Source organism: Haliotis cracherodii, unplaced genomic scaffold, assembly GCF_022045235.1.
Source record: "Haliotis cracherodii isolate W230 unplaced genomic scaffold, xgHalCrac1.p SCAF_4, whole genome shotgun sequence".
In the NCBI taxonomy this organism is placed as follows: domain Eukaryota; kingdom Metazoa; phylum Mollusca; class Gastropoda; order Lepetellida; family Haliotidae; genus Haliotis; species Haliotis cracherodii.
In genome coordinates, this window is record NW_027266297.1 from 12052502 (window position 1) to 12073703 (window position 21202).

General features: G+C 36.7%; 1 protein-coding gene across 5 annotated transcripts in view; it reads right to left on the reverse strand.

Annotated features, from left to right (window-relative positions):
- The window catches only part of LOC139480010 (keratin, type I cytoskeletal 10-like), a 73043-nt gene that overhangs the window by 35954 nt on the left and 15887 nt on the right, over nucleotides 1-21202 (reverse strand). For 2 of the 5 annotated variants that reach the window (XM_071262983.1, XM_071262980.1), the window contains exons 2-3: nucleotides 5556-5695; nucleotides 2893-2910 (exon numbers count right to left, since the gene is read on the reverse strand). In XM_071262983.1, coding sequence (XP_071119084.1) covers nucleotides 2893-2910; nucleotides 5556-5695 — 158 coding nt within the window. The remainder of the gene's footprint in view (nucleotides 1-2892; nucleotides 2911-5555; nucleotides 5696-21202) is intronic. The other 3 variants (XM_071262982.1, XM_071262981.1, XM_071262984.1) reach the window with 2 other exon arrangements.

Sequence of the window (21202 nt, forward strand, 5' to 3'; positions counted from 1 at the left end):
TTATCACAGCCACAAGTCTGAAGCCTGAATCCAGCAAGATGTCTTTCTGTCTTGTATTTGTTAGCTTGTTGTTTAATGACACACTCATCAATATCCCAGCTATATGAGGCACCTTGTGAATAGTCAAGTTTGTACCAGACAACCCAGTGATTGATATCATGAGCAGCATCCCACAGATGGGGTACCATGATATGTAATCAACCTAGTCACTGAATCTGACCAATCAATATTTTTAGATTTGGTACGACAAGCATCGATTGCTGGGGACCAAATCTAACCAGGAATCCCAACGCCATCATGGTGCAATGACACGCTATCCATCAAGTCAACTGCCTGACAACCCAATCCATTTAGTTGCCTCACATGACAAGCATTGGTTGCTAGGGAACTAACCTGGAATTCTGTCTAGTATGATAATCTAATATTGTAGATATATTAACCAAAGAATCTACTAAAAATCACCACAATTGACAATTTCTGACCAGTCACAAAAACTTCTTTTGGAAAAAACAGCCCTTAAATGAAGCCATTTTCCTAATATGAACTTTTTATCTCAATAATAAAATAACGTCAAATAGGACCAAAAAATATGCTTTAAAAGTCACCAGCTTTGGTCTAGCATAAGGCTCTAGTCTGATACAGCTGTTGCTCTACAGCTCTACCAGGTGAACGAATATCAACACTCAAGCTGAATAGCTAATAATGTTATACAGTGGCTACTTAACAGCTCGTAATTAACATGATTACCAAGCATGTCATTGACAACAGCAATCAACAACAAATGTAATGCATACCTGTCAATCAAAACTGTGTCATTACTGAGTATTTATGTGCCGTCTCACGCCTCTGCACATTGATTGATGGAAATCAAGCAGGAACATGGACGGTCGGAACACATTCGTATGGATTAAGGGGTTTTTACATCATCGAGGGCTGACAAAGAAACCACTGTAGGAACGATCTTAATAGCATCAGCTGATCCATCAAGGCTGTCATTACGCATGCTTGACACTGGTATTATCGAACCTGCTTGCCAGATGAAGTGGAGATTAAGTGTGTTCAGGGAAATCAACAATTTCGAGTGTATTTTTCTGTAACAAATCTACTTTATGAAGCGTGGATAGGGTAGTTACATGAAAATACTTCAACTTGCCATAGCATGTTTGGGACTGTTTACACTACATACACAAAATAAACAACTGAAAAGTAAATTGACCCTTTGATATTATGTCAGACAGCCCCTGGGCTTCTAGCGTCAGTATTGCAAGGGTTTGTGTACACTAAGTTGAGTAAGTTCATCCATCACCTGTGATTACATATGTCCATTATGTGGTGTAGGAGAGGTACACCTGACTTTTTTTCAGGCATAATAATTATGCAGATTACGAAAAAGGATAAAATTACATCAACAACAACAAAAATAAATGAATTGACTCATTTTCAGCTAACAAAAGGATATACATTACAATATGGAAAATGATAAATTCTGTTGTACAGAGGCCTATCCAGGATGTGATAAACCCACTGATATGAGAGCTGAGTGCAAATATATTTGGTTTGAGAATGTCCTCTGCTCCAAGATACCTTACATAACAGCATCTCTGATTCAGGCGTTGATTTAACTGCTGTCCTGTTTCTCATCGAAATAACATGATTCACAAGCAGTGGAAAGTTAAACCTATGAAAGGCTTGCTGAAACATAAAGTTGATGGCCCGTCTGGCTAGTCAAAATGTCATCCCTTCTCTGTGTATGTTTAATTGTTTATATGGACACTACTTGTGAATCATGTAATTTCAATGAGAAAATATTTGCTGGGGATGAGGTCGTGTGAATGGTGGTTAACTCAAAGATCATCTCGGTAGACATTCGTGACCAACTCGTGTTATTCCGGGACAAGACAAATAGCGACTTGTGCCCCTCTCATGGCCATTTTTGCGACCAGTTTCCGTCTTAGAGCAAATGGGCATACCTAAAACAATTGCCAACTTGTTGTGTAATGGTTCACATATATTTCCCCATATATCATATCTATTTCAGATACAATTTAAAGCTCATCGGGACATGCGGAATTATACAGTATGATTGAACACATTTAACGGTGTATATTTTTAGATGCAAGACATATGTAAAATCAAAAATTGTTTCTGAGGGATTCTTTGACGAAGAACTTGAAATCATACGCACATTCTAATTGGTTTGTCGTGTTTTCGCACATAACATTCATCGATAGGGGGAAAAGTAAGGGGCGAGTGGTGACGAATGCTCGGTAGAAAGACACAACAGAGGGCCATTTTGTAATGTTCTGTAGAACAACAACATCTTTATTTGCTCATAAAATCGCCACAAAATTAAGCAAATGGAAGCCAAGATTTAATCTCAGAGTGCAGGAAATGACATTTTAGGGGTGGAGAGTTCTAAAATTTTCAGCACCCCCTGGGTAACTCAGCCGTGGCCTCCAAAATTTAGTTTTGGGCCAGTTCGTTTGGAGAAGGGTCAGTTACTTTTGGAAGGTACATGCCATGCTGGGTACATACAAATTTGTTGTTAAATCTACCCCTGTGATATAACTAAATACAGCTTTCACATTCACTGTAACTTTGGGTTGGTCAAGGTTGGTGTGGGTAATAGCGATACATTAACATATTTCAAATGACACAACCACAATGATGTGATTCACCTCCATGAAGCAATCAAAGGAATGGAAATGACATCTGAAAGTAAATGCTTAATTGAGATAAAAATTAGTTTAATAAAAATATGCAATGTGCTGTGAATGGATTGGATCACTTTTGGTTAACACTACAGTACAGTATATGGCAGAGACCCAGATTCTACACAAATCTATTTCTTGTGAAAAATTGTTTTCATGCAATAACATAAGTTTCACTCACTCATCCATAGAAAGATACCTACATTGAAAAAAACGAAAATTAGTGGATACTCCAATTCATCAGACTCAAAGCAGGAAGTATCATAAATTTGATAAAATCAATGAATGTAAAGAAAAAGTGAAATGAAATTGATATACATTTAACTTTCTATTCTTTTCTCATCACAACTGTCAGAACGCAAATTAACAGTGTTCAAAATTAAGCCTGAAAGCCAAAGGGTCCTTCTCAAGAGAACTGACCCCTATGTTAAAAGTTGGATAAATAGAGGTCTCTAGATTCAACTACTATAACAGAAATCCTTAAGGACCTCGGTCCTCTATATTTTGAACATTGCTATATTTAAAACAGTTTGAATCTGAATTTTTGCTACATGTTTTGAAACAGTTTGTAGTTCAAAAGGGGCAAACAATATATAGACATGGAATACACATGCATCATAAATGCAGGATTGACAATCAAACACGATTGTAAAAGGGTCATTGTCATAACCCTAATGTTAAAAAGTTGTAGATTCAGGGATCCATAGATTTGAAAAATATAAAAAATCTCAAGGATCCCAGGAACCCCTTAATTTTGAACACTGCAAATATAGACACCCAAATATGATAATAAATATTACACAACTAAAACATACATCTTTCCGATCTCACACAAATATCTATCTAGCGCTATCTAAGGTCAGCCAAGTCTCTGTATATAAAAAATGCCTACAAAAACACCAGACCTAGAAAAATATGTATGTTATCATATCACATTACTTGTTAAGCTGCTCTGCACCCAATGCTTGATCTACCAAACTGAAAGGCAGATTTCAGGACACAAACATTATAGAATCTGATAGGGACAATGTTTTGTTACAAGTCACAAGCCATGTGGTCTTTTGTAATGTTGTAAACACAGCAGCCAGCTGGATAAAACATAATGGTATTCATAGATTATACTCTGACAGATATCTGTTGTTGTTGTTGATGTTATTCAATATTTGTTGGAGAATGCATTATAGTAGAAATAGTGGTTTGATAAAGTACGCAAACAGATTAAGGCCACCAGCTGTGTGAGAGTAAGCATGGTAAAATGTCGTGGTAAGTAGGGCTGGGCCGAGTCCAAATTTACTACCCGGGAACCCAGCACCCTATTACCCTACCCTACCCGAGTACCCAGCACCCTATTACCTGACCCTACCCGAGTACCCACCACCCTATTACCTGACCCTACCCGGGAACCAACCACCCTATTACCCGACCATACCCGAGTACCAAACAACCTATTACCCGGCCCTACTTGGGTACCCACCACCCTATTACCCGACCCTACCCAGGTCCCCACTGTAGGTCTCAGGAGATGTCTCAAAATGTCGATTGGGAACATTTTTAGCATAGCCCTGGCAAAACGTATTTAGATGCATGTATTTAACAATCTGGTCATTCATACACTGAAGTTGAATTAAGTTATATCAAGGAATGGGTGCATAGTCAGAAAGAAATGCGAACATTAGTGACTTTAGTGTAACCATAGAGTTCTAGATAATTTTTGTCATTAAACAATATATCACGTGACTAACCACGGGTCCGGGTAGTCCTGTGGGTACCTACTGTGGTCCTGTGGGTCCTACTCAGTAACCACCCGACCCGGGTACCCAAGTTACCCGTCCCAGCCCTAGTGGTAAGCTTAGGAAATACATACCAGGGTATATCCCTAAAAGTATGTAATACTGATGACATAATGTCAAATTAAGGCCCAACCAAGTCAATTATTGTCAGGCTGTTTTTAGTTAATTTCTGAAAAATATGTCTTAAAACTGAAGTTTTAATAAATACAAACTAGGTGCTAAAAATCATATCTTATATTTTATCTATAGTAGGCTCATCTATACATCAAGAAAATAGACTGGTCTTGCCATGATGAAAAACCAGGGTTAGAAACTAACAGTTTTTGTCCACTAGTCCTTATAATGATAACATATATAACATCAGGTAAAAAGCCTGTTAATATACTCAATGCAAAACATAAACATATCCAACATCAGTCATCAATACAACACATACAATACAATACACATACAATACAATACAATACAATCACAGGTACAACATAGTAAAACTTGCATTCTAAAAGACCAAGGATGAGAATTATTTTTTTCATATCGGATTCAAGTGATATTCTTCTGAGACATTAACCCTATTGTGAACTTGTATCAGGAAAATCAACCAAATTTGTCTTATGTAAGAACTAGTCTCTCAACAGGTGCTGTGATGCAAGTTTAAGACAAATCCCGTCCAAAGCTTCTTTTGGAAGAGAGAGTCCCTCAGCTGGTATCAGTGAAAAGAAATAATTGTGTTTCATGTAACCTGACTGACCCATTATTTTACTTGTGACCCAGATAGAAAAAAATGCCAAGAAACCCATATTTCCATTTTGAAATACATTGGATGTTTCATATCATTTTTGGCCCACAAATCCAAGAAATATTCCATCTGAATATTTTAGTCAGTTCAAAGCAAGCCTTATGTTACAAATTATTCTCTTTTCTTTTTAAAATACAAACCATCCCATATCTGTCAGTGCCTAGTTATCTGAAACACAAGTATTTGTTTCTTGTCCTTACAATGCAAGTTTCTGACAATCCCAGACATGTAGTTACAATACTTAACATGACTACTTACGGATTGGCTTGCCTCTCAACAACTGGTACTAGTTTCCCACCAACTATTTTGGAGCGGAACATAGGTGTGTTTTCGGTACCAAAGGGAGCATACCTTGTAGATGTACTGACATGATGCAAGTCAAACTGCTGTTGCTCGCTCTGAAATTAGATACATATAATGCCCTTAGTTCATCCTTGTTATGGATACACAATAACACATATCATTCATAGTTGCATATGATCATTTTACTTTATTCAGTACATAGAGATTTAAGTAACCATTGCCTCTCACCCATGTACAGTAACATATACAGGTTGGACATGTTAGTCTATGACTGAGGTTTGAAATTGCCATTGCCCGACACCTGGGTACAGAAATATGTACAGCCCTGAAATGTTGTTACAAAGATTAAACAAGTTATTATTCATAAAAAAACCATCATGTTTTAATATCAACAGGATTGGCAAGGTAGATTATCACTGGGGATTGAAATTATCATTGCCCACCACCTGCATACAGTAATATAATAATTTACAGCCTAGACAAGTCAGTTCATTACTGGTACTCACTTGTGCATTAAGTGAGATTATGCAATATACAACTAAAGAGAAGTTAAAGAACACCCTATTCTTTCACATTACTATACTTAATCTTTCATTTCATGAATTGGGTGTTCTTTAACTTCCTTTGCGTAGAATATATTATACATAGAGACATGGATAGTGGTGCAATTATTTACAGTAATTCTTAGTGAGCACCATAATGTTTACATTATTAATGACTAGTTCATTCCAATTCTTCCACTGTCTTCATTGTTTGCGAAGCAGCTCAAAGCACTGTGACATCATAGGAACATATTGTCGTAAATAATTGAAGATTGCATAATCCATTGTTTGTGACATCACAAACAATTTTATGTGACGTTTCAACAATAGAGTAGCTGCACTCAAGAAACACACATTTTTCTATATTTTCCATAGGTTACTGAAGAACCTTTCTGATTGTGGCTTCGTCTTAAGAATGTCATCAGTTTCATTAATTTAATCATGTTGATATTGCCAATCTATCATCACTGCATGAGGACCTATCCTGCATTAGCAAATGACATCATTCTAATTGGCAACATTAACACAATACAAAACAAGTTGCTGATACAACATAAAGTTTACGCAGCCATCTTAGGGCCCTGGGGCAGCAAAGACATTTGGCACGTATATAACATTAAACACATCATAAAAATCACAATTTGAAATCACCTGACATATCGAGCATTGAAAAATGATATTGTGATACGTATCATGGAAAAAATGTACCTCAATTTAACGATAATACTGAGAACCTTTCTATTATTTTCAATGTTAGAGGGTTAGAAATTAACACTAGCCCATTACTCTGGGGCTAGTACAAATTCCTGTGGGCAAGTACAAATTTTCAAATTTCCCCATTGTTTTAACATTACAAGGGCATTTTATCTTTACCTGGGCTAGTGAAGCTTTTAGTTCAAACCTAGTTAACATTTGAGGTTCATATGCTATGTTCCCTGCGCAAATTGCCAAACTGTTGGCATTACGTTTCCAATATAGAAACAGGGGGTAATAATTCAAAGTTTGTTTTTCTGTCGTCTGCTATTTGGATAAATGCCTAACTGAGGTATTCTTACTGATTCGGACTAAAGCAAGCATGCATAAGACATACCTGTGATATAATATCAGGTATGTGGTAAAATAAATTTGTTGTCCCACGGTCCCCTTCGAGACAGGTTAGCAACTTATAATATCTAAGAATACAGCAAATGAAATCTCAGAGAACCATATTTGACTTTCAAATATAAACATTTATCCTTTTCATAACCCATTTATCAATCCCTATTCATAACACAATTAACATGTTCAAGGATAGATGTCCCCATTTCTGTGCAGCCTCAAGCAGCATTCACTCAGAGGGCAGGGTACGACTTAACAACATATTCCATTCAATAAATATCTCATCAAGATTTATTGAGTCATTTTTTAAATTTTATGCAAGTTTGTGTACAACTCATTTCCTACACAAAGACCAATGATGTCTTCTTGCCGAAAACCTGGCAACTGTCACCAACCACAAGCTACGACCAAGTGCATACACTCGACCCATGCTATAAGCAGAGGATATAAACATTAGACAATCCCTACTATGAACCAGCCTGCTGACAACAAAAAAACTTCTTGGTAACACTAACAGACCCTTTAAAAATTATATTAAATTTTGAAATAAACTTATGATGAAATAGGGGCGGTGGGGTAGCCTAAAGGGGCTCTCACACTTTGCCGAGTTGCCTCCTGAGTATGGACCCGAGCTGACTCGGGGGAACTCATATGGAGCTCGTAGTGTGGTCGTACTAAACTCGGAACTGCTCAAAACATTCGGGCCGCCAGCCAACTCCTAACAAACTCGTAACAAACTCGTAACAAACTCATAACACACTCGTAACACACTCATAACACACTCGTCCATCGTGGCTACCTCATGGTGCTTATACAGAACTCGTATGAGGATCGTCTGCAACATTTATTGCCAAGTTGACCGAGTCTAATACAAGCTAGACAAGCTTCCATGTTAAATCATGTGCCAAATTCCTGCCGAATTATTTAGAAGCTCGTAGCCACCTCGTACCAAAGTCGTACAGCTCGTATCGAGATTGTTGTGTTCGTATGCCACTCTTAATAGACTCCTATTAGACTCATATTGGACTCCTATGGGGCTAGTAACACACTCGTAGCGTAGTCGTATGATACCTGAGCTCGGCAACTACCTCGGCAAAGTGTGAGCGCTGCTTAATGGTTAAAGCGTTCTCTCGTCACGCTGAAGACCCAGGTTCGATTCCCAACATGGGAACAATGTGTGAAGCCCATTTCTGGTGTCCCCTGCCGTGATATTGCTGGAATATGGCTATAAGTGGCGTAAAACCATACTCACTCACTCACTCACTCACTCAATAACTATGATGAAATAGTTAAAGATATATTTATTAAGTCTTAAATCAATTTGCCATTCAAGAATCAGAATATCTGAAACAGAATATCAAAATACAATATTATTGTAATCAGATCAACAATTTCATGACTTGCTATTGCAATAGCATCATTGTATTCGCTATTAGGAGTGTAACAACTTCAGATAAGCTGGGAATTGTAGGTGATTTTTAGTGGTCCATACACACAATTTTCGCTGCTATTTTGCCTTTTACGCCTAATGGCATCTGTTTTGTAAAATAATTAAGACTAGGGTGCGCACTATACTCAAGAAAATACGGTAGTTATTCTCAGGCAAGGACATTTTATATTCCTTTTGTTGTCAAAGACATATGTATATCAATATCAGCTACTAAAAGATACTGTCATTGGTCCTTAGTTACCAAGTGAAATTTGACTTTTACTTGGGCCTAATACCAAAATGATTTACAAGATTTAGCAACAGTTTAACAGCTTTAAACTATTTGTCATTTCAAATGATAAAAGAGTAATTAGACACAAATATAATGACATCAGAATACAAGTTAAATCCCAAACACACTTCAACCAAATGCCATGATCAGGTGTGATAAGTCTGAGATTGTCAAGTGTTAACTTCGGGCAACAGAAGACATAAGTAAAACCCAACAGATCAGACATAGGACTCTGCCAACCTGTCCTCGGTAGCCATGTACGGTGGGCATTGTTGCCAAGAGAAGCGAGACAGTTGACACTGTTTACCTGACAACTAACTACTAGATGGTCTAACAACTAACTACTAGTTGGACTACAACGATGTCAACTGGAGATGGAAATGCAATTCTCATTGTCATTCAAGATATTTATTACACTTATCATTTGGGTACTCTATTCTGCATTGGTTGTTGGCTGATAAGGACAAAAAAGAAAACATACGTCTTTATGGATAACAACTGTTGCTAATGCAAAAAAACAGAAGTCGGTTTCCATAAAGATGTACATTTTCTTATTTACTAACCAACTTTTAGAATGCCAATCAAACAGTAAGGATTGAAATATTTTGTGTTAGTCCACACAAAAATATATTGTCATCCTAATTTCAAATTGAAGAAAATGGAATTATTTTTTATATTAATTTTTTAAACAAAATGTTCCAAGATAAGTAAAATATGTATCCTGTAAGAATGAATACGGGCTGGGCTGAATTTGAACAGTAATTCAGTCACATCAAGGCATGTCCGCTTGATGCGAGAGAAAAGCCAGAATTGATGTTGGTGTTAGACCTTAACCACTTAGGTGAAACCTACGAACATAGGTATGGTGCTGACAAACCTAGAAACATAATCAAGCAAATCTTGGATTCAAACCCATGACCTCAGGGTACTAGCACGCACTACTGCACAGTGAAATGTGGTGCCTTAGAGGTTCTACTACACCAATCAGAATCAGAGTCTAGACTGAGAAATTGGGCAGCTGTGCCTGTGGGATGATATCGTGTATGATTTTTAAATGAACATCCATCCAGTAATTAAAACTGACAATGTTTTTCAGTATTTAGTGCTGTCTTTTTTTGACATTATGAATGTGACCACAGATAATTTCAAACAGGTGATATTTGGAGCAGAGCTGGGGTGGTGTGTTTAGCTTCCTGTACTCGGAAAGGAACTGGCAAAGCTAGTCAAAATTTATGCTTTTATCACAGTTTTAAGCCCAGACTGTGCCTACATGTACATGTAATGGCTGTTAAATGCGTGGTAACTGAAAAAGATAATATAATGTTACTGTAGAAAAAGATGGGAAAACATTTGGTTTTTGTAACCTAGATGACTGAGCCACCCACAAAACAAGATCCAAACAGACCACCTAAACAGACCTATCCCTGAAAAGTAAACAACTGTCCTCATCACAAGGGACATAATCTTCCCATGGCTAGGAAGCAATGGAATTACAAAACACTCATTGACTCTGAACCTTCTGATCCCAAATGAGAATCATTATCATTTTACAAGTAAATATTTTTATTTATTTTCCCCAAAAGCCTCAGGGTTACCACATGCTGTGAATTTCACAACTTTGTAGGGGGGTATCTACAACAATGATATGCTAAAAGGTGCATGGTTCAAATGTCAATATGTTTTGGTAAATGGACACTCATTTAAAGATTATTTACTCAAACCAAATAAATTCACACAAATAAGTTCATTTTGGGCTAACACCGGGTTTTTTTATCAAAGAGGAATCCATAAATCATTGACTGGTTTATATGTTATTTTGTGATCAGATGAACTACATATCCATTACTTTTGGTAGGGATCATGGTGGTTAGAAACCTGAACACTCTGCTGGGTGTATGCAAGAAGCCAGGCAGACATTAGATCAGAATGTCCTACATGTGAAAGTCATTACAATCACAAACAGCACTCTCCTCGACCCTGTCCAACAATCAACCCTATATACATAATTCATATCTTCTTGTCATTGTCGGCCCCAAACTGAAAGTCCTAAGTGTCCTCAGAGTACTCCATTGTCCTCCTACATATACTTTCTCGTTCTGTTGTGTTGCGATGAGTACTGTATACAACAGAATAATGTTCACACTCCTGCATTGACAGTAAATGTATATTTTGGTAGAATTTGTTTTTTAAGATCAAACCTGTATTGTTCATTGTTATTTCAAATCTGTTAATGGCAGTCACTCACTGGGGGAAAGGATTGAAAAAAATCTGTACAAAAAACATTCCATGATCCTTTTGACTTAAAAAAGCTTTCTTGCACATTACATTTAAATATTTTCAGTCATGAAATCTATATCAGTACAGAGATCGACAAGGCTATCCTCTTTCATTTAAATCCTCTTCAAGTCTCTGAATGAGCAGTCATTACTCACTTGGTTCTTACCCTGATTGGGTCATGGGTGGCCTAGTCATCTTTGAGGCTGCCAACCCACTTATATATGGTACGTGGGATTCAGAGGTCTGTTTACAGGTTATTCAGGACTCAGGAGTGGGGTACGCAGGACACAAATAAAATTGTATTTGGTACGTGGATTCAACATTTGAAAAATATAACGGTGTATGTAAATATTTCCTTTAAATGTTATATTTTTTCAGTAATTAAATTTGAAATTGCACCCTTTTCTCAATACTTTAAAGATTTGTCATATGTGAACAATGAGACTTAGAGGGAAAATTTAGATGGTATTCAGGATTCAGAGGAGTGTTGGCACCTTCATTTATGATATAGCAATTCTCTGTGCAGACTTGCATTCCTCAGACATACCAGTAGCCCATGATCTAGGGTTCAAATCCCAGTGACCATATAATATTATATCTATTTTCTGGTCTCTGTTTTGACGTATCAGTTTTATCTTCTACACTTGGAAGTGCCAACTTTATGACAAATATGATCCAAGCTTGCCTGCTTCAGTAAACTCTTTGTCAAATCAGATCATAAAATTAGCCATTCAAAAGTATAATAGCTAGGGCATTTTAGAAGCTGTAGTATCAGTGAAGACAGGGTTGATATGGATTTAAATTTCTTTAATATTCCACTGTGACATTTCGCTACAGATGCCAGTACCCTTTTATCAAACAAGTGATATCTGCACTGAAGTTGGCATTGAAACAGTCAAGAAGTCCACTCTGTCTTCATTAGATACACATACAAATCTCATACTGAATAGTTTAGGGCCGATGTACAATAGTACTTATTTTTGGCTCCCTATCTATAGGAAATAATTCAGGCTAGAAGACTTAAAAGTATTTGGCACATACTGTTAAGGGACTAGTCTTTTATTGAGGGCCATGGAGAGATTGGTCTTTGAACTATCATGTTTTTAGAACTGTGTCTTTGCCCCTATTATTACATCCTCCAGGGCTAACATTTCAGTAAACCTACACTAACTCTAGGATCCATTCCGTGGTTTTCGCAATCTCAAATCACCCGCCCTTGACTTCCATTTGCCAGTTTGATTGGCTACGCTACTGGGTCTAATGTACCGATCAGAATCAGAATTGAGGTTACAAACTGGTTTCAATGTCGGGTTGGCCAGTCCCATGGATTATGATCGAGTTTGCGAAAGATTCAACATTGAAAAACTGACACGAAAAAGAGTGACCTCAAAAATGTTTTTGATGAAAAGGATGTCTTCATGTCCATTAAACTGGTGGTCACTTTGGTTTCTAGGTCATATGTGTTACGTCCTTTACCCTTTACCTTGTGTCGACATTTGAATGTTAATGAAAATCAAGGGTGGGTAATTTGCAATCATAAGAACCATGGGAATGTATCCAGAGGTTAGTGTAGGTGTACTGAAATGCGAGCCCTGGAAACAGAGGATGCTATAATAAATTACCAGTCCTTTTTTAAAGATACTTTTTGTTTAATCTTTGAAGTTGTATCTGTTCAGTTTTCTTATCATAAGTAGTGGTCAGGCAAATAAATTTTATTTCAACTATATTTTTTCATTTTCTGGTTGCATGTGTGTTTGGGCTCAGATCGTTTCAATCTGTAAATCAAAGACAAAAATGTGTGGCCTTCATTACTTGTACTTCACATGCTGTATGTCATTACATTCAATAGTCCCGAACTTCTATATGTCCGCATTTCTCGTTCAAAAAATATTTTTTCGAAAGAGTTTTATTATTTCATTTAAACTACAAAATAATGAACTAATTTCATTAAATGTGACAAAATTTAAACCCAGAGAAAAAAAATCATCACCAATAATTAAGAGAAATTCAAAACCACAATCTACTGACACCCTGCTGAACTACTTTAAATATAACTTGAAGTTACAGGTAACACAATTAGTGACCACTTTGTACCATACTGTCTGTACACTGTTTGAATCACAAAAGGTCATAAACGAACAATAAAAAACTCCATATCAATCAGTTTCTGTTCAATATGCAGCCATTGAACACATTAATTACACAGAATACAAAGTCTTCCAAGTCTCTTATTGACATAGACACCTGGTTTCATTACAAATAAGTCCCTGTACCTGACCGAACCGTCACTTTGCTCTGGTATGCCTCATTGATTTCCACCCTAAACAACACCCATTGGTTTGAAATTACCACCATCTCAGATAACAATGAATTAGTATTTTCACAACTCCTACCTTAAATGGAATGTCATTTTCTTTAGACATGTGTAGCACATTTGTAGTTCGGCGTTTGTCTTTTGGTGAAGAAGACGGAGTTTGAGGCCAGATCCACGCCATTTTTGCATAGAGACAACTAATCACACAATACAGAGGCTACTCTCCAATAGCAACCTCAAGGGGGCAAGATACGAGCGTAAGCATGGTGTGAGAGAAGGGTTTACAGCAGGGGGACGGCTTTAGTCCTTAACTATCTGTTTCTAAGGTGGAACATGTTCACAAGGTCCTCTTTAAGACATGTTTAACCATATCTATTCAGTCATCACGACTTTATTGTCGTCTATATTTTATGTACACACCCTACATAAATATTATATTTCTTCCCTGTATTCATTAAGCTTATACACATGCTGCTGTAATTGGTGTGCAAAAGACTGTAGCTCGTGACCTTGTTGGTTGTGTTTGCTTAGGGCATAGCATTGCCTTGTCGACACACTTATCGCCAACAATTAATCTATCAAACCGAAATGGCATTTACACAAAGGTCCGAAGTAAGACTGATAAAACCTTTGAACATAAGCATTCGATAACACATAGGCACATCGTATAGGTTGACAGGGTGATTTGAAACACAAATCGTATTCTAAATGTATTTGCGTGTTTGCAAGGTTAGTTGTGGTACTTTTCTTTAAGCTATTGTGTTCAAATTAATTTGAAATAATTGATAATTAAGACTTGTATGCTTTTATAAAACTAACCACTTAATTCAACATAATATTATTAGTTTATATCTTTATATGTGATTACATAAGGCCACATCTATACCGTAACATCGCTTTTTACAGTATGAAAGAAGTTGTTATCCATAAAATTGTGTCTACCTTGTCATCCGTCAACTTCTAAGTAATGCCTATCAAATAATTTCACATTGGTAAAGTTATTAAATTTTGTGGCATGTAGAAAATTTAGATACAAATTGGAAAAAGAAGAAAGGCCAATGACTATCATGTTTCTCTACCATAGTGTGTTATATTTTACATTCTTTGTGCTCTTTTAATTTTTTCAAAATATTATATCTTATTAGTTTTCAAGCACACTCATATGCTCCATTATTGCTGTTTCTTCATAAAAATGGTATAAATGAATCTACAATATATTGAATTAAAATAAAAGAAGATTTATAAATGTAGTCATAAATGAACTTTCCCTGTAGAGTGTTCATTGGTCAGCCATGACCTATGTGCAGAGTATAATGATGAAGTAACTTGTCATAATGTTACCTGCATATCAGCACATGTCTATACACGCATGTTTATATGCTACAATTCCATCGAGAATTGTGTGAAATCAGTCTTCAGACTTAGCATATAGACCCATAACCAAGTTAACAGTGGCAAGTTTCAGCCAAGTGTACAAGGAAAGGTTGCGTTTTTGTTTTAAAACCACAATCTATTACATCAGAAAATAACAAGGGTAGTTCTTCAGTCTGTTAAAGCAGCGCTTTCTATTGCATGCAAGAGGTATACTATGGTGTCATGTTTATAACAAATATCTCCTATACACCAGTGTCAGGTTTTGCATGTAGCACTGTATGGGAACTGATGTGACATAGGTGTTGTGTTAAGTGTTTTTAAATCACAAAGCAAGATTTATCAACAGATTACTTATCTCCCAAGCAACCAAATTCAGGAAGGATTTTATAAATCAAATCGGGCATCAAATGATTCACCTCAAAGTTGTTACATGTGAACTCCCTTTAATTTCTAACACTGACAATGTTTTGTTTTGTTTTGTGTGGAGGGTGTTCTCCTATGTACCCCTGGAGGCCTCCAGGTTAGGCTAAGTACCTTTAAAGAATCTTCAGCAATTGTTAGAACCAAATTACAGAGCAATTTGACCTACCATGTCAGGCATTATCAGAAACTTCAATAGAGAACTACTTTGTATAAATTTAATTTGATAACAATCTTAACCATGTCAACTCTTTCAAGGAGAATGTTCATAGACTTGATACATACTCAATAAACCTGCCATTTCTCACCTAATATGCAACCAGGACTAGTTCAAGAAGCATGAAATACTCATATTCCCCAATGACAGTATGTCATACTGAGTGTAAGACTCAAGCCTCTGACCACAAAAGCTGCCTGGCACTTGTTCTAAAAGTCAATGACGCTAAATATAACAATGTAAAATATGCTGCTAGCTGAATGGCACATTTAGCCACTTCAGTAGGTCCTCATGGTGTCACTATGAGAAGATCCCTGGCAGCATTGGTTACCATTGGATACAATGGTTTTTTTCCTTGTTGCCATGCAATGAGAACAAACAAAAAAGGTACACAATTCCAAAAACATAAAAGTTACCAGTTGATCACTTGACTGATAAGTGAAGAAACACAAATGGTTTCATGTCATGAAAGCTTGAAAATATTTTTAAAAATTTCTAAATAGCAAAATGCACTAGTTCATGGTGAAACTGATATCTGTGCAAAAGTTGATCAAGAACTATTGAATGGTCTTGTATTGTGCTCCAGAAAGAGAAAGTGATGGAGGGTGGACAGCACCCATTCCTATCTGCCCCTCCCACGTCTAGGTCGAGATACAAATGGGCCTGTTCACCTGTTTGAGGAAAACTACCTTTCACCAGGTTGTTTTGAATGTTTACAATAAATCTGCTTGCTTGAGATGCATCAGTTCTTTCCTCGGTGCAAGGCAAGGGGTGCATTTCTTAAGTACTTTATCTCCAACAAAAAAGAAACAAGAATGTAGTCACACCACAGACATGGCACAGGAGCATGTTCAGAGTTATAAACCTAGTCAATGGATTAGCTCACATTCAAATTGATTTTCTCAACTTCATGGGGAGTGCACAAAATCTTGTTCCTAAGACTAAAACACTTCTGGTACACACCGTGACACTCCCTTTCACATGTTTGAATTGACCAGTGTTGTAGGAAGAATAAATTTTAAAAAATATTCACAGATGGTTTCTGGTTATTTTTAATGCTGGTTCATAGATTAAGATTTTTCGAGCCATGTAGCAGTTTCTATACAAATTTCAGTTGCTTAGGTGCTTGTTTGTTTGTTGTTTAATGCAGCACATAGCAATATTGGAGCTATATGATGGCTGTCTGCAAAGAATTGTCTGGACCAGGCAATCCAGTGATTGACATCATCAGCATTAGTTTAGGGACATGCATCAACCTAGTCAGTGAGCCTGACCACCTGTAGTTGCCTTTTACGACAAGGCTGCTGAAGACCAATTCTAACCCAGATCTTCATGGTGGTAGCTAAAGAAAATGTATTAACTAAAAATGTGACTGCATCAGTAGCTGCAGATGCTGCAGGTAGTTTTATTTGGGGATGGTAAGACAAAGCGTTTTAGAGGTCATCTAATATCAGTACAATATTCCTTGATGAAATATTTCCGGCCCTGGAAAACCTTATTCCCCCCAAAATATTGATACAGTAATCCCACATGGACAAGATATAACACTTATGAACAGAAAATAGTCAATAAAATTCTTCCCTCCCCAGCAACTGGTGGTTGTCAATAACTTAAAAGATAGATAGCTATAATTATCACATACAATATGGTTTGAGGAGCTGATCATGTTCATATGCTTCTTATTAAGTTTCCCGATATTTGTCATTGTAATTTGACTCTATTCCAGTTTGACAGCCTAAAGATATTTAGGTCATGGGGCCACTGACTTGCAATGAGGTAACATGTGAAGCAATTGTTTTGATCAAAGTAAAATGGGCAAAATGTTCTCTACAGTCTCTTCTAAACATCCTAAATCATTCAAGACAGATATAACTATTCACTGATGTGCCATGATGTTTGACTCACAGTGCCATGTTATGTTTTTGTAGGCCTTGTTGGTTTACAAAACTGACCAACATACACAAAATTAAATTAGAAAAAAGCAAATGTTTAACAACTATTTTAAAGGCCAACTGTATAGCTGTATGGAGCAGGAAACCAACATCAATAAACTGACAGCTCCGGAACTACTTTTGACAATCAAGATCTACATTAACACTAGTTGATATATATATGGAACTATTGATATATATTAACTGTGGGACATAGTCTATTGACAAATCATTACAAACTAGGATGTTTCGAGAAGTAGATGCAGATTGATCATTGAGGACCCCAGTCAGATACGATAAATATGTGTCAGTACTAGAATCATATATATACTAGCTACCATGTATATTCACCAGATACCACAGTTGATGGCACTTTTCCTACTTTTTCCTTTTGCTACAATTACTTTCAAGTTCTGTTTCCATGTACATTACAATATTAATGACTGTATATCAGCAGTTACATAATCTGCAGGGCAAAACAAAGTACCGTATTCGACGTAATAAGCGCTTCGCTCCAATAAGCGCCCAGGGCGATATTTGTTAATATAATGGCAAGTGAACAATCCCATTTAGCACCCCTTCCAACTGATCAATGTACACAAGACTTATTTATTCGCGTATGATACATACTTGTGTGTTATATGCACCCTTAATTATGGGCAATTTAATTCTGGAAAAATATATCTGTCGTACATAAACATTTCCGGTTGTCAGCTTAAACCATAAAATTTATCTTTCAACTCTTTTTTTTTTCACCAAAATAATATTCTAATAAGAGCCCCCTATTCCTAATTTTGAGAGCGCCCTGGGCGCTTATTACGTCGAATACGGTATACATTTGAAAACTGGATTTGAAAGCAGTCACGAAACACTGCAAACGTAAGGTCCAAAACGTAACTATGATACCTGTATCAAATACATCACTATCAATAACCATCATACTTTCCATTAGTTAAACACTTTCAATACAGTCCATCCTTTGACAGTTCTATGGAGATCAGCGGTTATTTTAGGGTGCATGTCATGACATGAGGGGTCCTCAGGTCCTTGTGAATTGCTCCAATAATATTTGAATCAAGGGACCCCCTAAAACATTAAACATAAAACATTAGGGTTATGTCAAACCCAAAGTTTTTGAGGCTACTCGCCAAAATTGGGCTCTCAGCATTATTTTTAGTAAATTTTTGTGTTTTTGTATGGACTTATATTTCTGAGCTTACAAGACCATTCAGAATTTTACAAGACTTGGGTCTCGGACTAGTTGCTATAGTCGCAGACTGCCCTTGGTGTTCAACCTAAATTTCGAACACTGTTTTACCTGACTATAGTTTATTCAACAACAGTATATCTAACAAGTTTATATCAAAGGTTCTTATCTATAATCAAATAATATGCATCAAGTATCTTGATATGCATACAGTCATGACTTCATTATTGTAACATGGTAATGTTTTATGGCTAACCTATAAAATTACATAAGTGTTAATTTCCAGTGATTCTACTGTTAACACATGGATAAGGCTTTCGAATCAGTTGGATACAGACAACATAATACATACTGACACTAGTTTATGTCTGGATTACAATGGGTACAATATATGTTAAAAATAACTATTAACTGTTATTTATTTTAATGCTTTGAATAGCAAGACAAAAGTTTGGTTTCAAGTAAAATTCTAACTTTTCCCCACATTAGGGTTTACCAGCCAGGCATACAAGTCAAACATGTACCTGCCGCAATGGTTTTCAGTTATGGGGTCACATTCAGTTATCTCCCTTGAATATACTTCACATCATTAACAGTCTACAATGTGAGTTTGAAACCTTATCATGACATGGTTTAACAAAGTTGGAAACTTAGTGGGTCCTAGGGCCTGTTTGTTTTTCTGCTGTAGTATCAGAAACTATGCTTCATTCTGAACTTCAAACACTGTTTCATGGTAAGGTGATATGGGGTTTAACGTCTTGTTTAAGATTATTGCTTCATTATAGTGACATATGCATGCATGTGTGTGTGTGTGCGTGCATGCATGCGGCTGCTTGCAAGGGCTGGGACGATACACCAACTGCGTATTTCGATAAGTATCACATCACGATACCTTGCTCATGATCCGATATGTATCACAATACTTGCATGCACGTTTATCTATGGAATTTAAGCCATCTTTTTCATAGACAAGATTGCCAAATGCCTGACACACTGATGATTTACAGTTGGCAGTGTCAAGTATGGCGCAATGGATGAAAATATGTACATTTTCACCACTAATTTTCGCTACTAATTAGTGTTTGGTGCAAAAGTTATTAAAGCAAACGATTAAAAGGAAGGAACTGATATCTTTTACTTAGTGTCCAATTGTGATCGATACTTGTATCGAGAAGCAAAAAAGCCCAATCAACCGATGCATCGGTGTATCGTCCCAATAACTGTTGGCACTAGCCCAGTCTGATGCTGGTTTCATAAAGCTAGCCCACTGAGACGCCATGCTACAGTTTAACATGGATACCCCACTCAGACACAGTATACTGACTCTCAGCCGACCACTTCTTGTTTAATCCCCTTAATGCTGAGAATAATTTATTAACATCATTTGGTATGACGCAGCCATGGATCGATCCTAGACCTTATACTCTCCAAGCAGACTCTCTATCCACTAGACCACAGCGGCAGTCCTCACTGCTTAACGACTAATGTTAGACACATGTGAGTATCACTAACAATCATGACAACCTACTTTGCAACTACAAGTTCATATGGTACTGTGAAGTACTCTGTGTTGAAGATGCTTTTTGGACAGTTACTATCAAGTTTTAATTTTTATTGCTTACTTATATATACAATGCTTGTGTTATTTTTTAAGCGAACATCGAACACAGCTTAACTGAACATGATTGATGATAATGTAATTATTGATTTTCTGTTTTAAAATAATCAAGTACTGCACCCTAAACCTTAAGTTGAGATCTAAAAGTCATGTCCAACTTTAACAACATTGAAATGCAGGATTTAAGTGGAATACCTACACTGTTATCTTGCCCTCAAGATAAAACAACCATGCACATTGATAGGTCAGATATTGTTATGTCATTTCCTTGAGTGGCATTTTTTAAATTCTGGTGATTCACATTTTGTTTACCTTGCATGGTGACAGTAAAAGCTTGATATCTCGAACCCACTGAGTTTGGTGACAAACATCTATATATATTTGGACATACATGATAAATGGGTATTGTATTTGACATAATAAGTGCCCAGGGCGCTCTCAAAATTAGAAATAGGGGCTCTTAATAGAATATTATTTTGGTGAAAGATCGTGAATTTCATGGTTTATGCTGACAGCCTGAAATGTTTATATACGACAGATATAGATTTCCATAATTTAATTGCCTTGTCTTGCATACATTGATCAATTGGAAGTGGTGCTAATTGGGTTTTTCCCTGGCCAAAATATTAGCAAATATCGCCGTGGACGCTTGTTAGGGATGCTTATTACGTTGAATACGGTATTAACTAATATTTGTTTGTTGTTCACTCCATACACATATATTGGCACATGCTCAGCAATATTCCAGCTATATAATGGCAGTCTAATAATTGAGTCTGAACCAGACAATCCTGTGATTAACATCATGAGCATCAATCTGACCACCTGATCCTGTTATCCTTCTCTTTAGAGAAGCATAGGAGGCTGAAGACCAATTCTAACC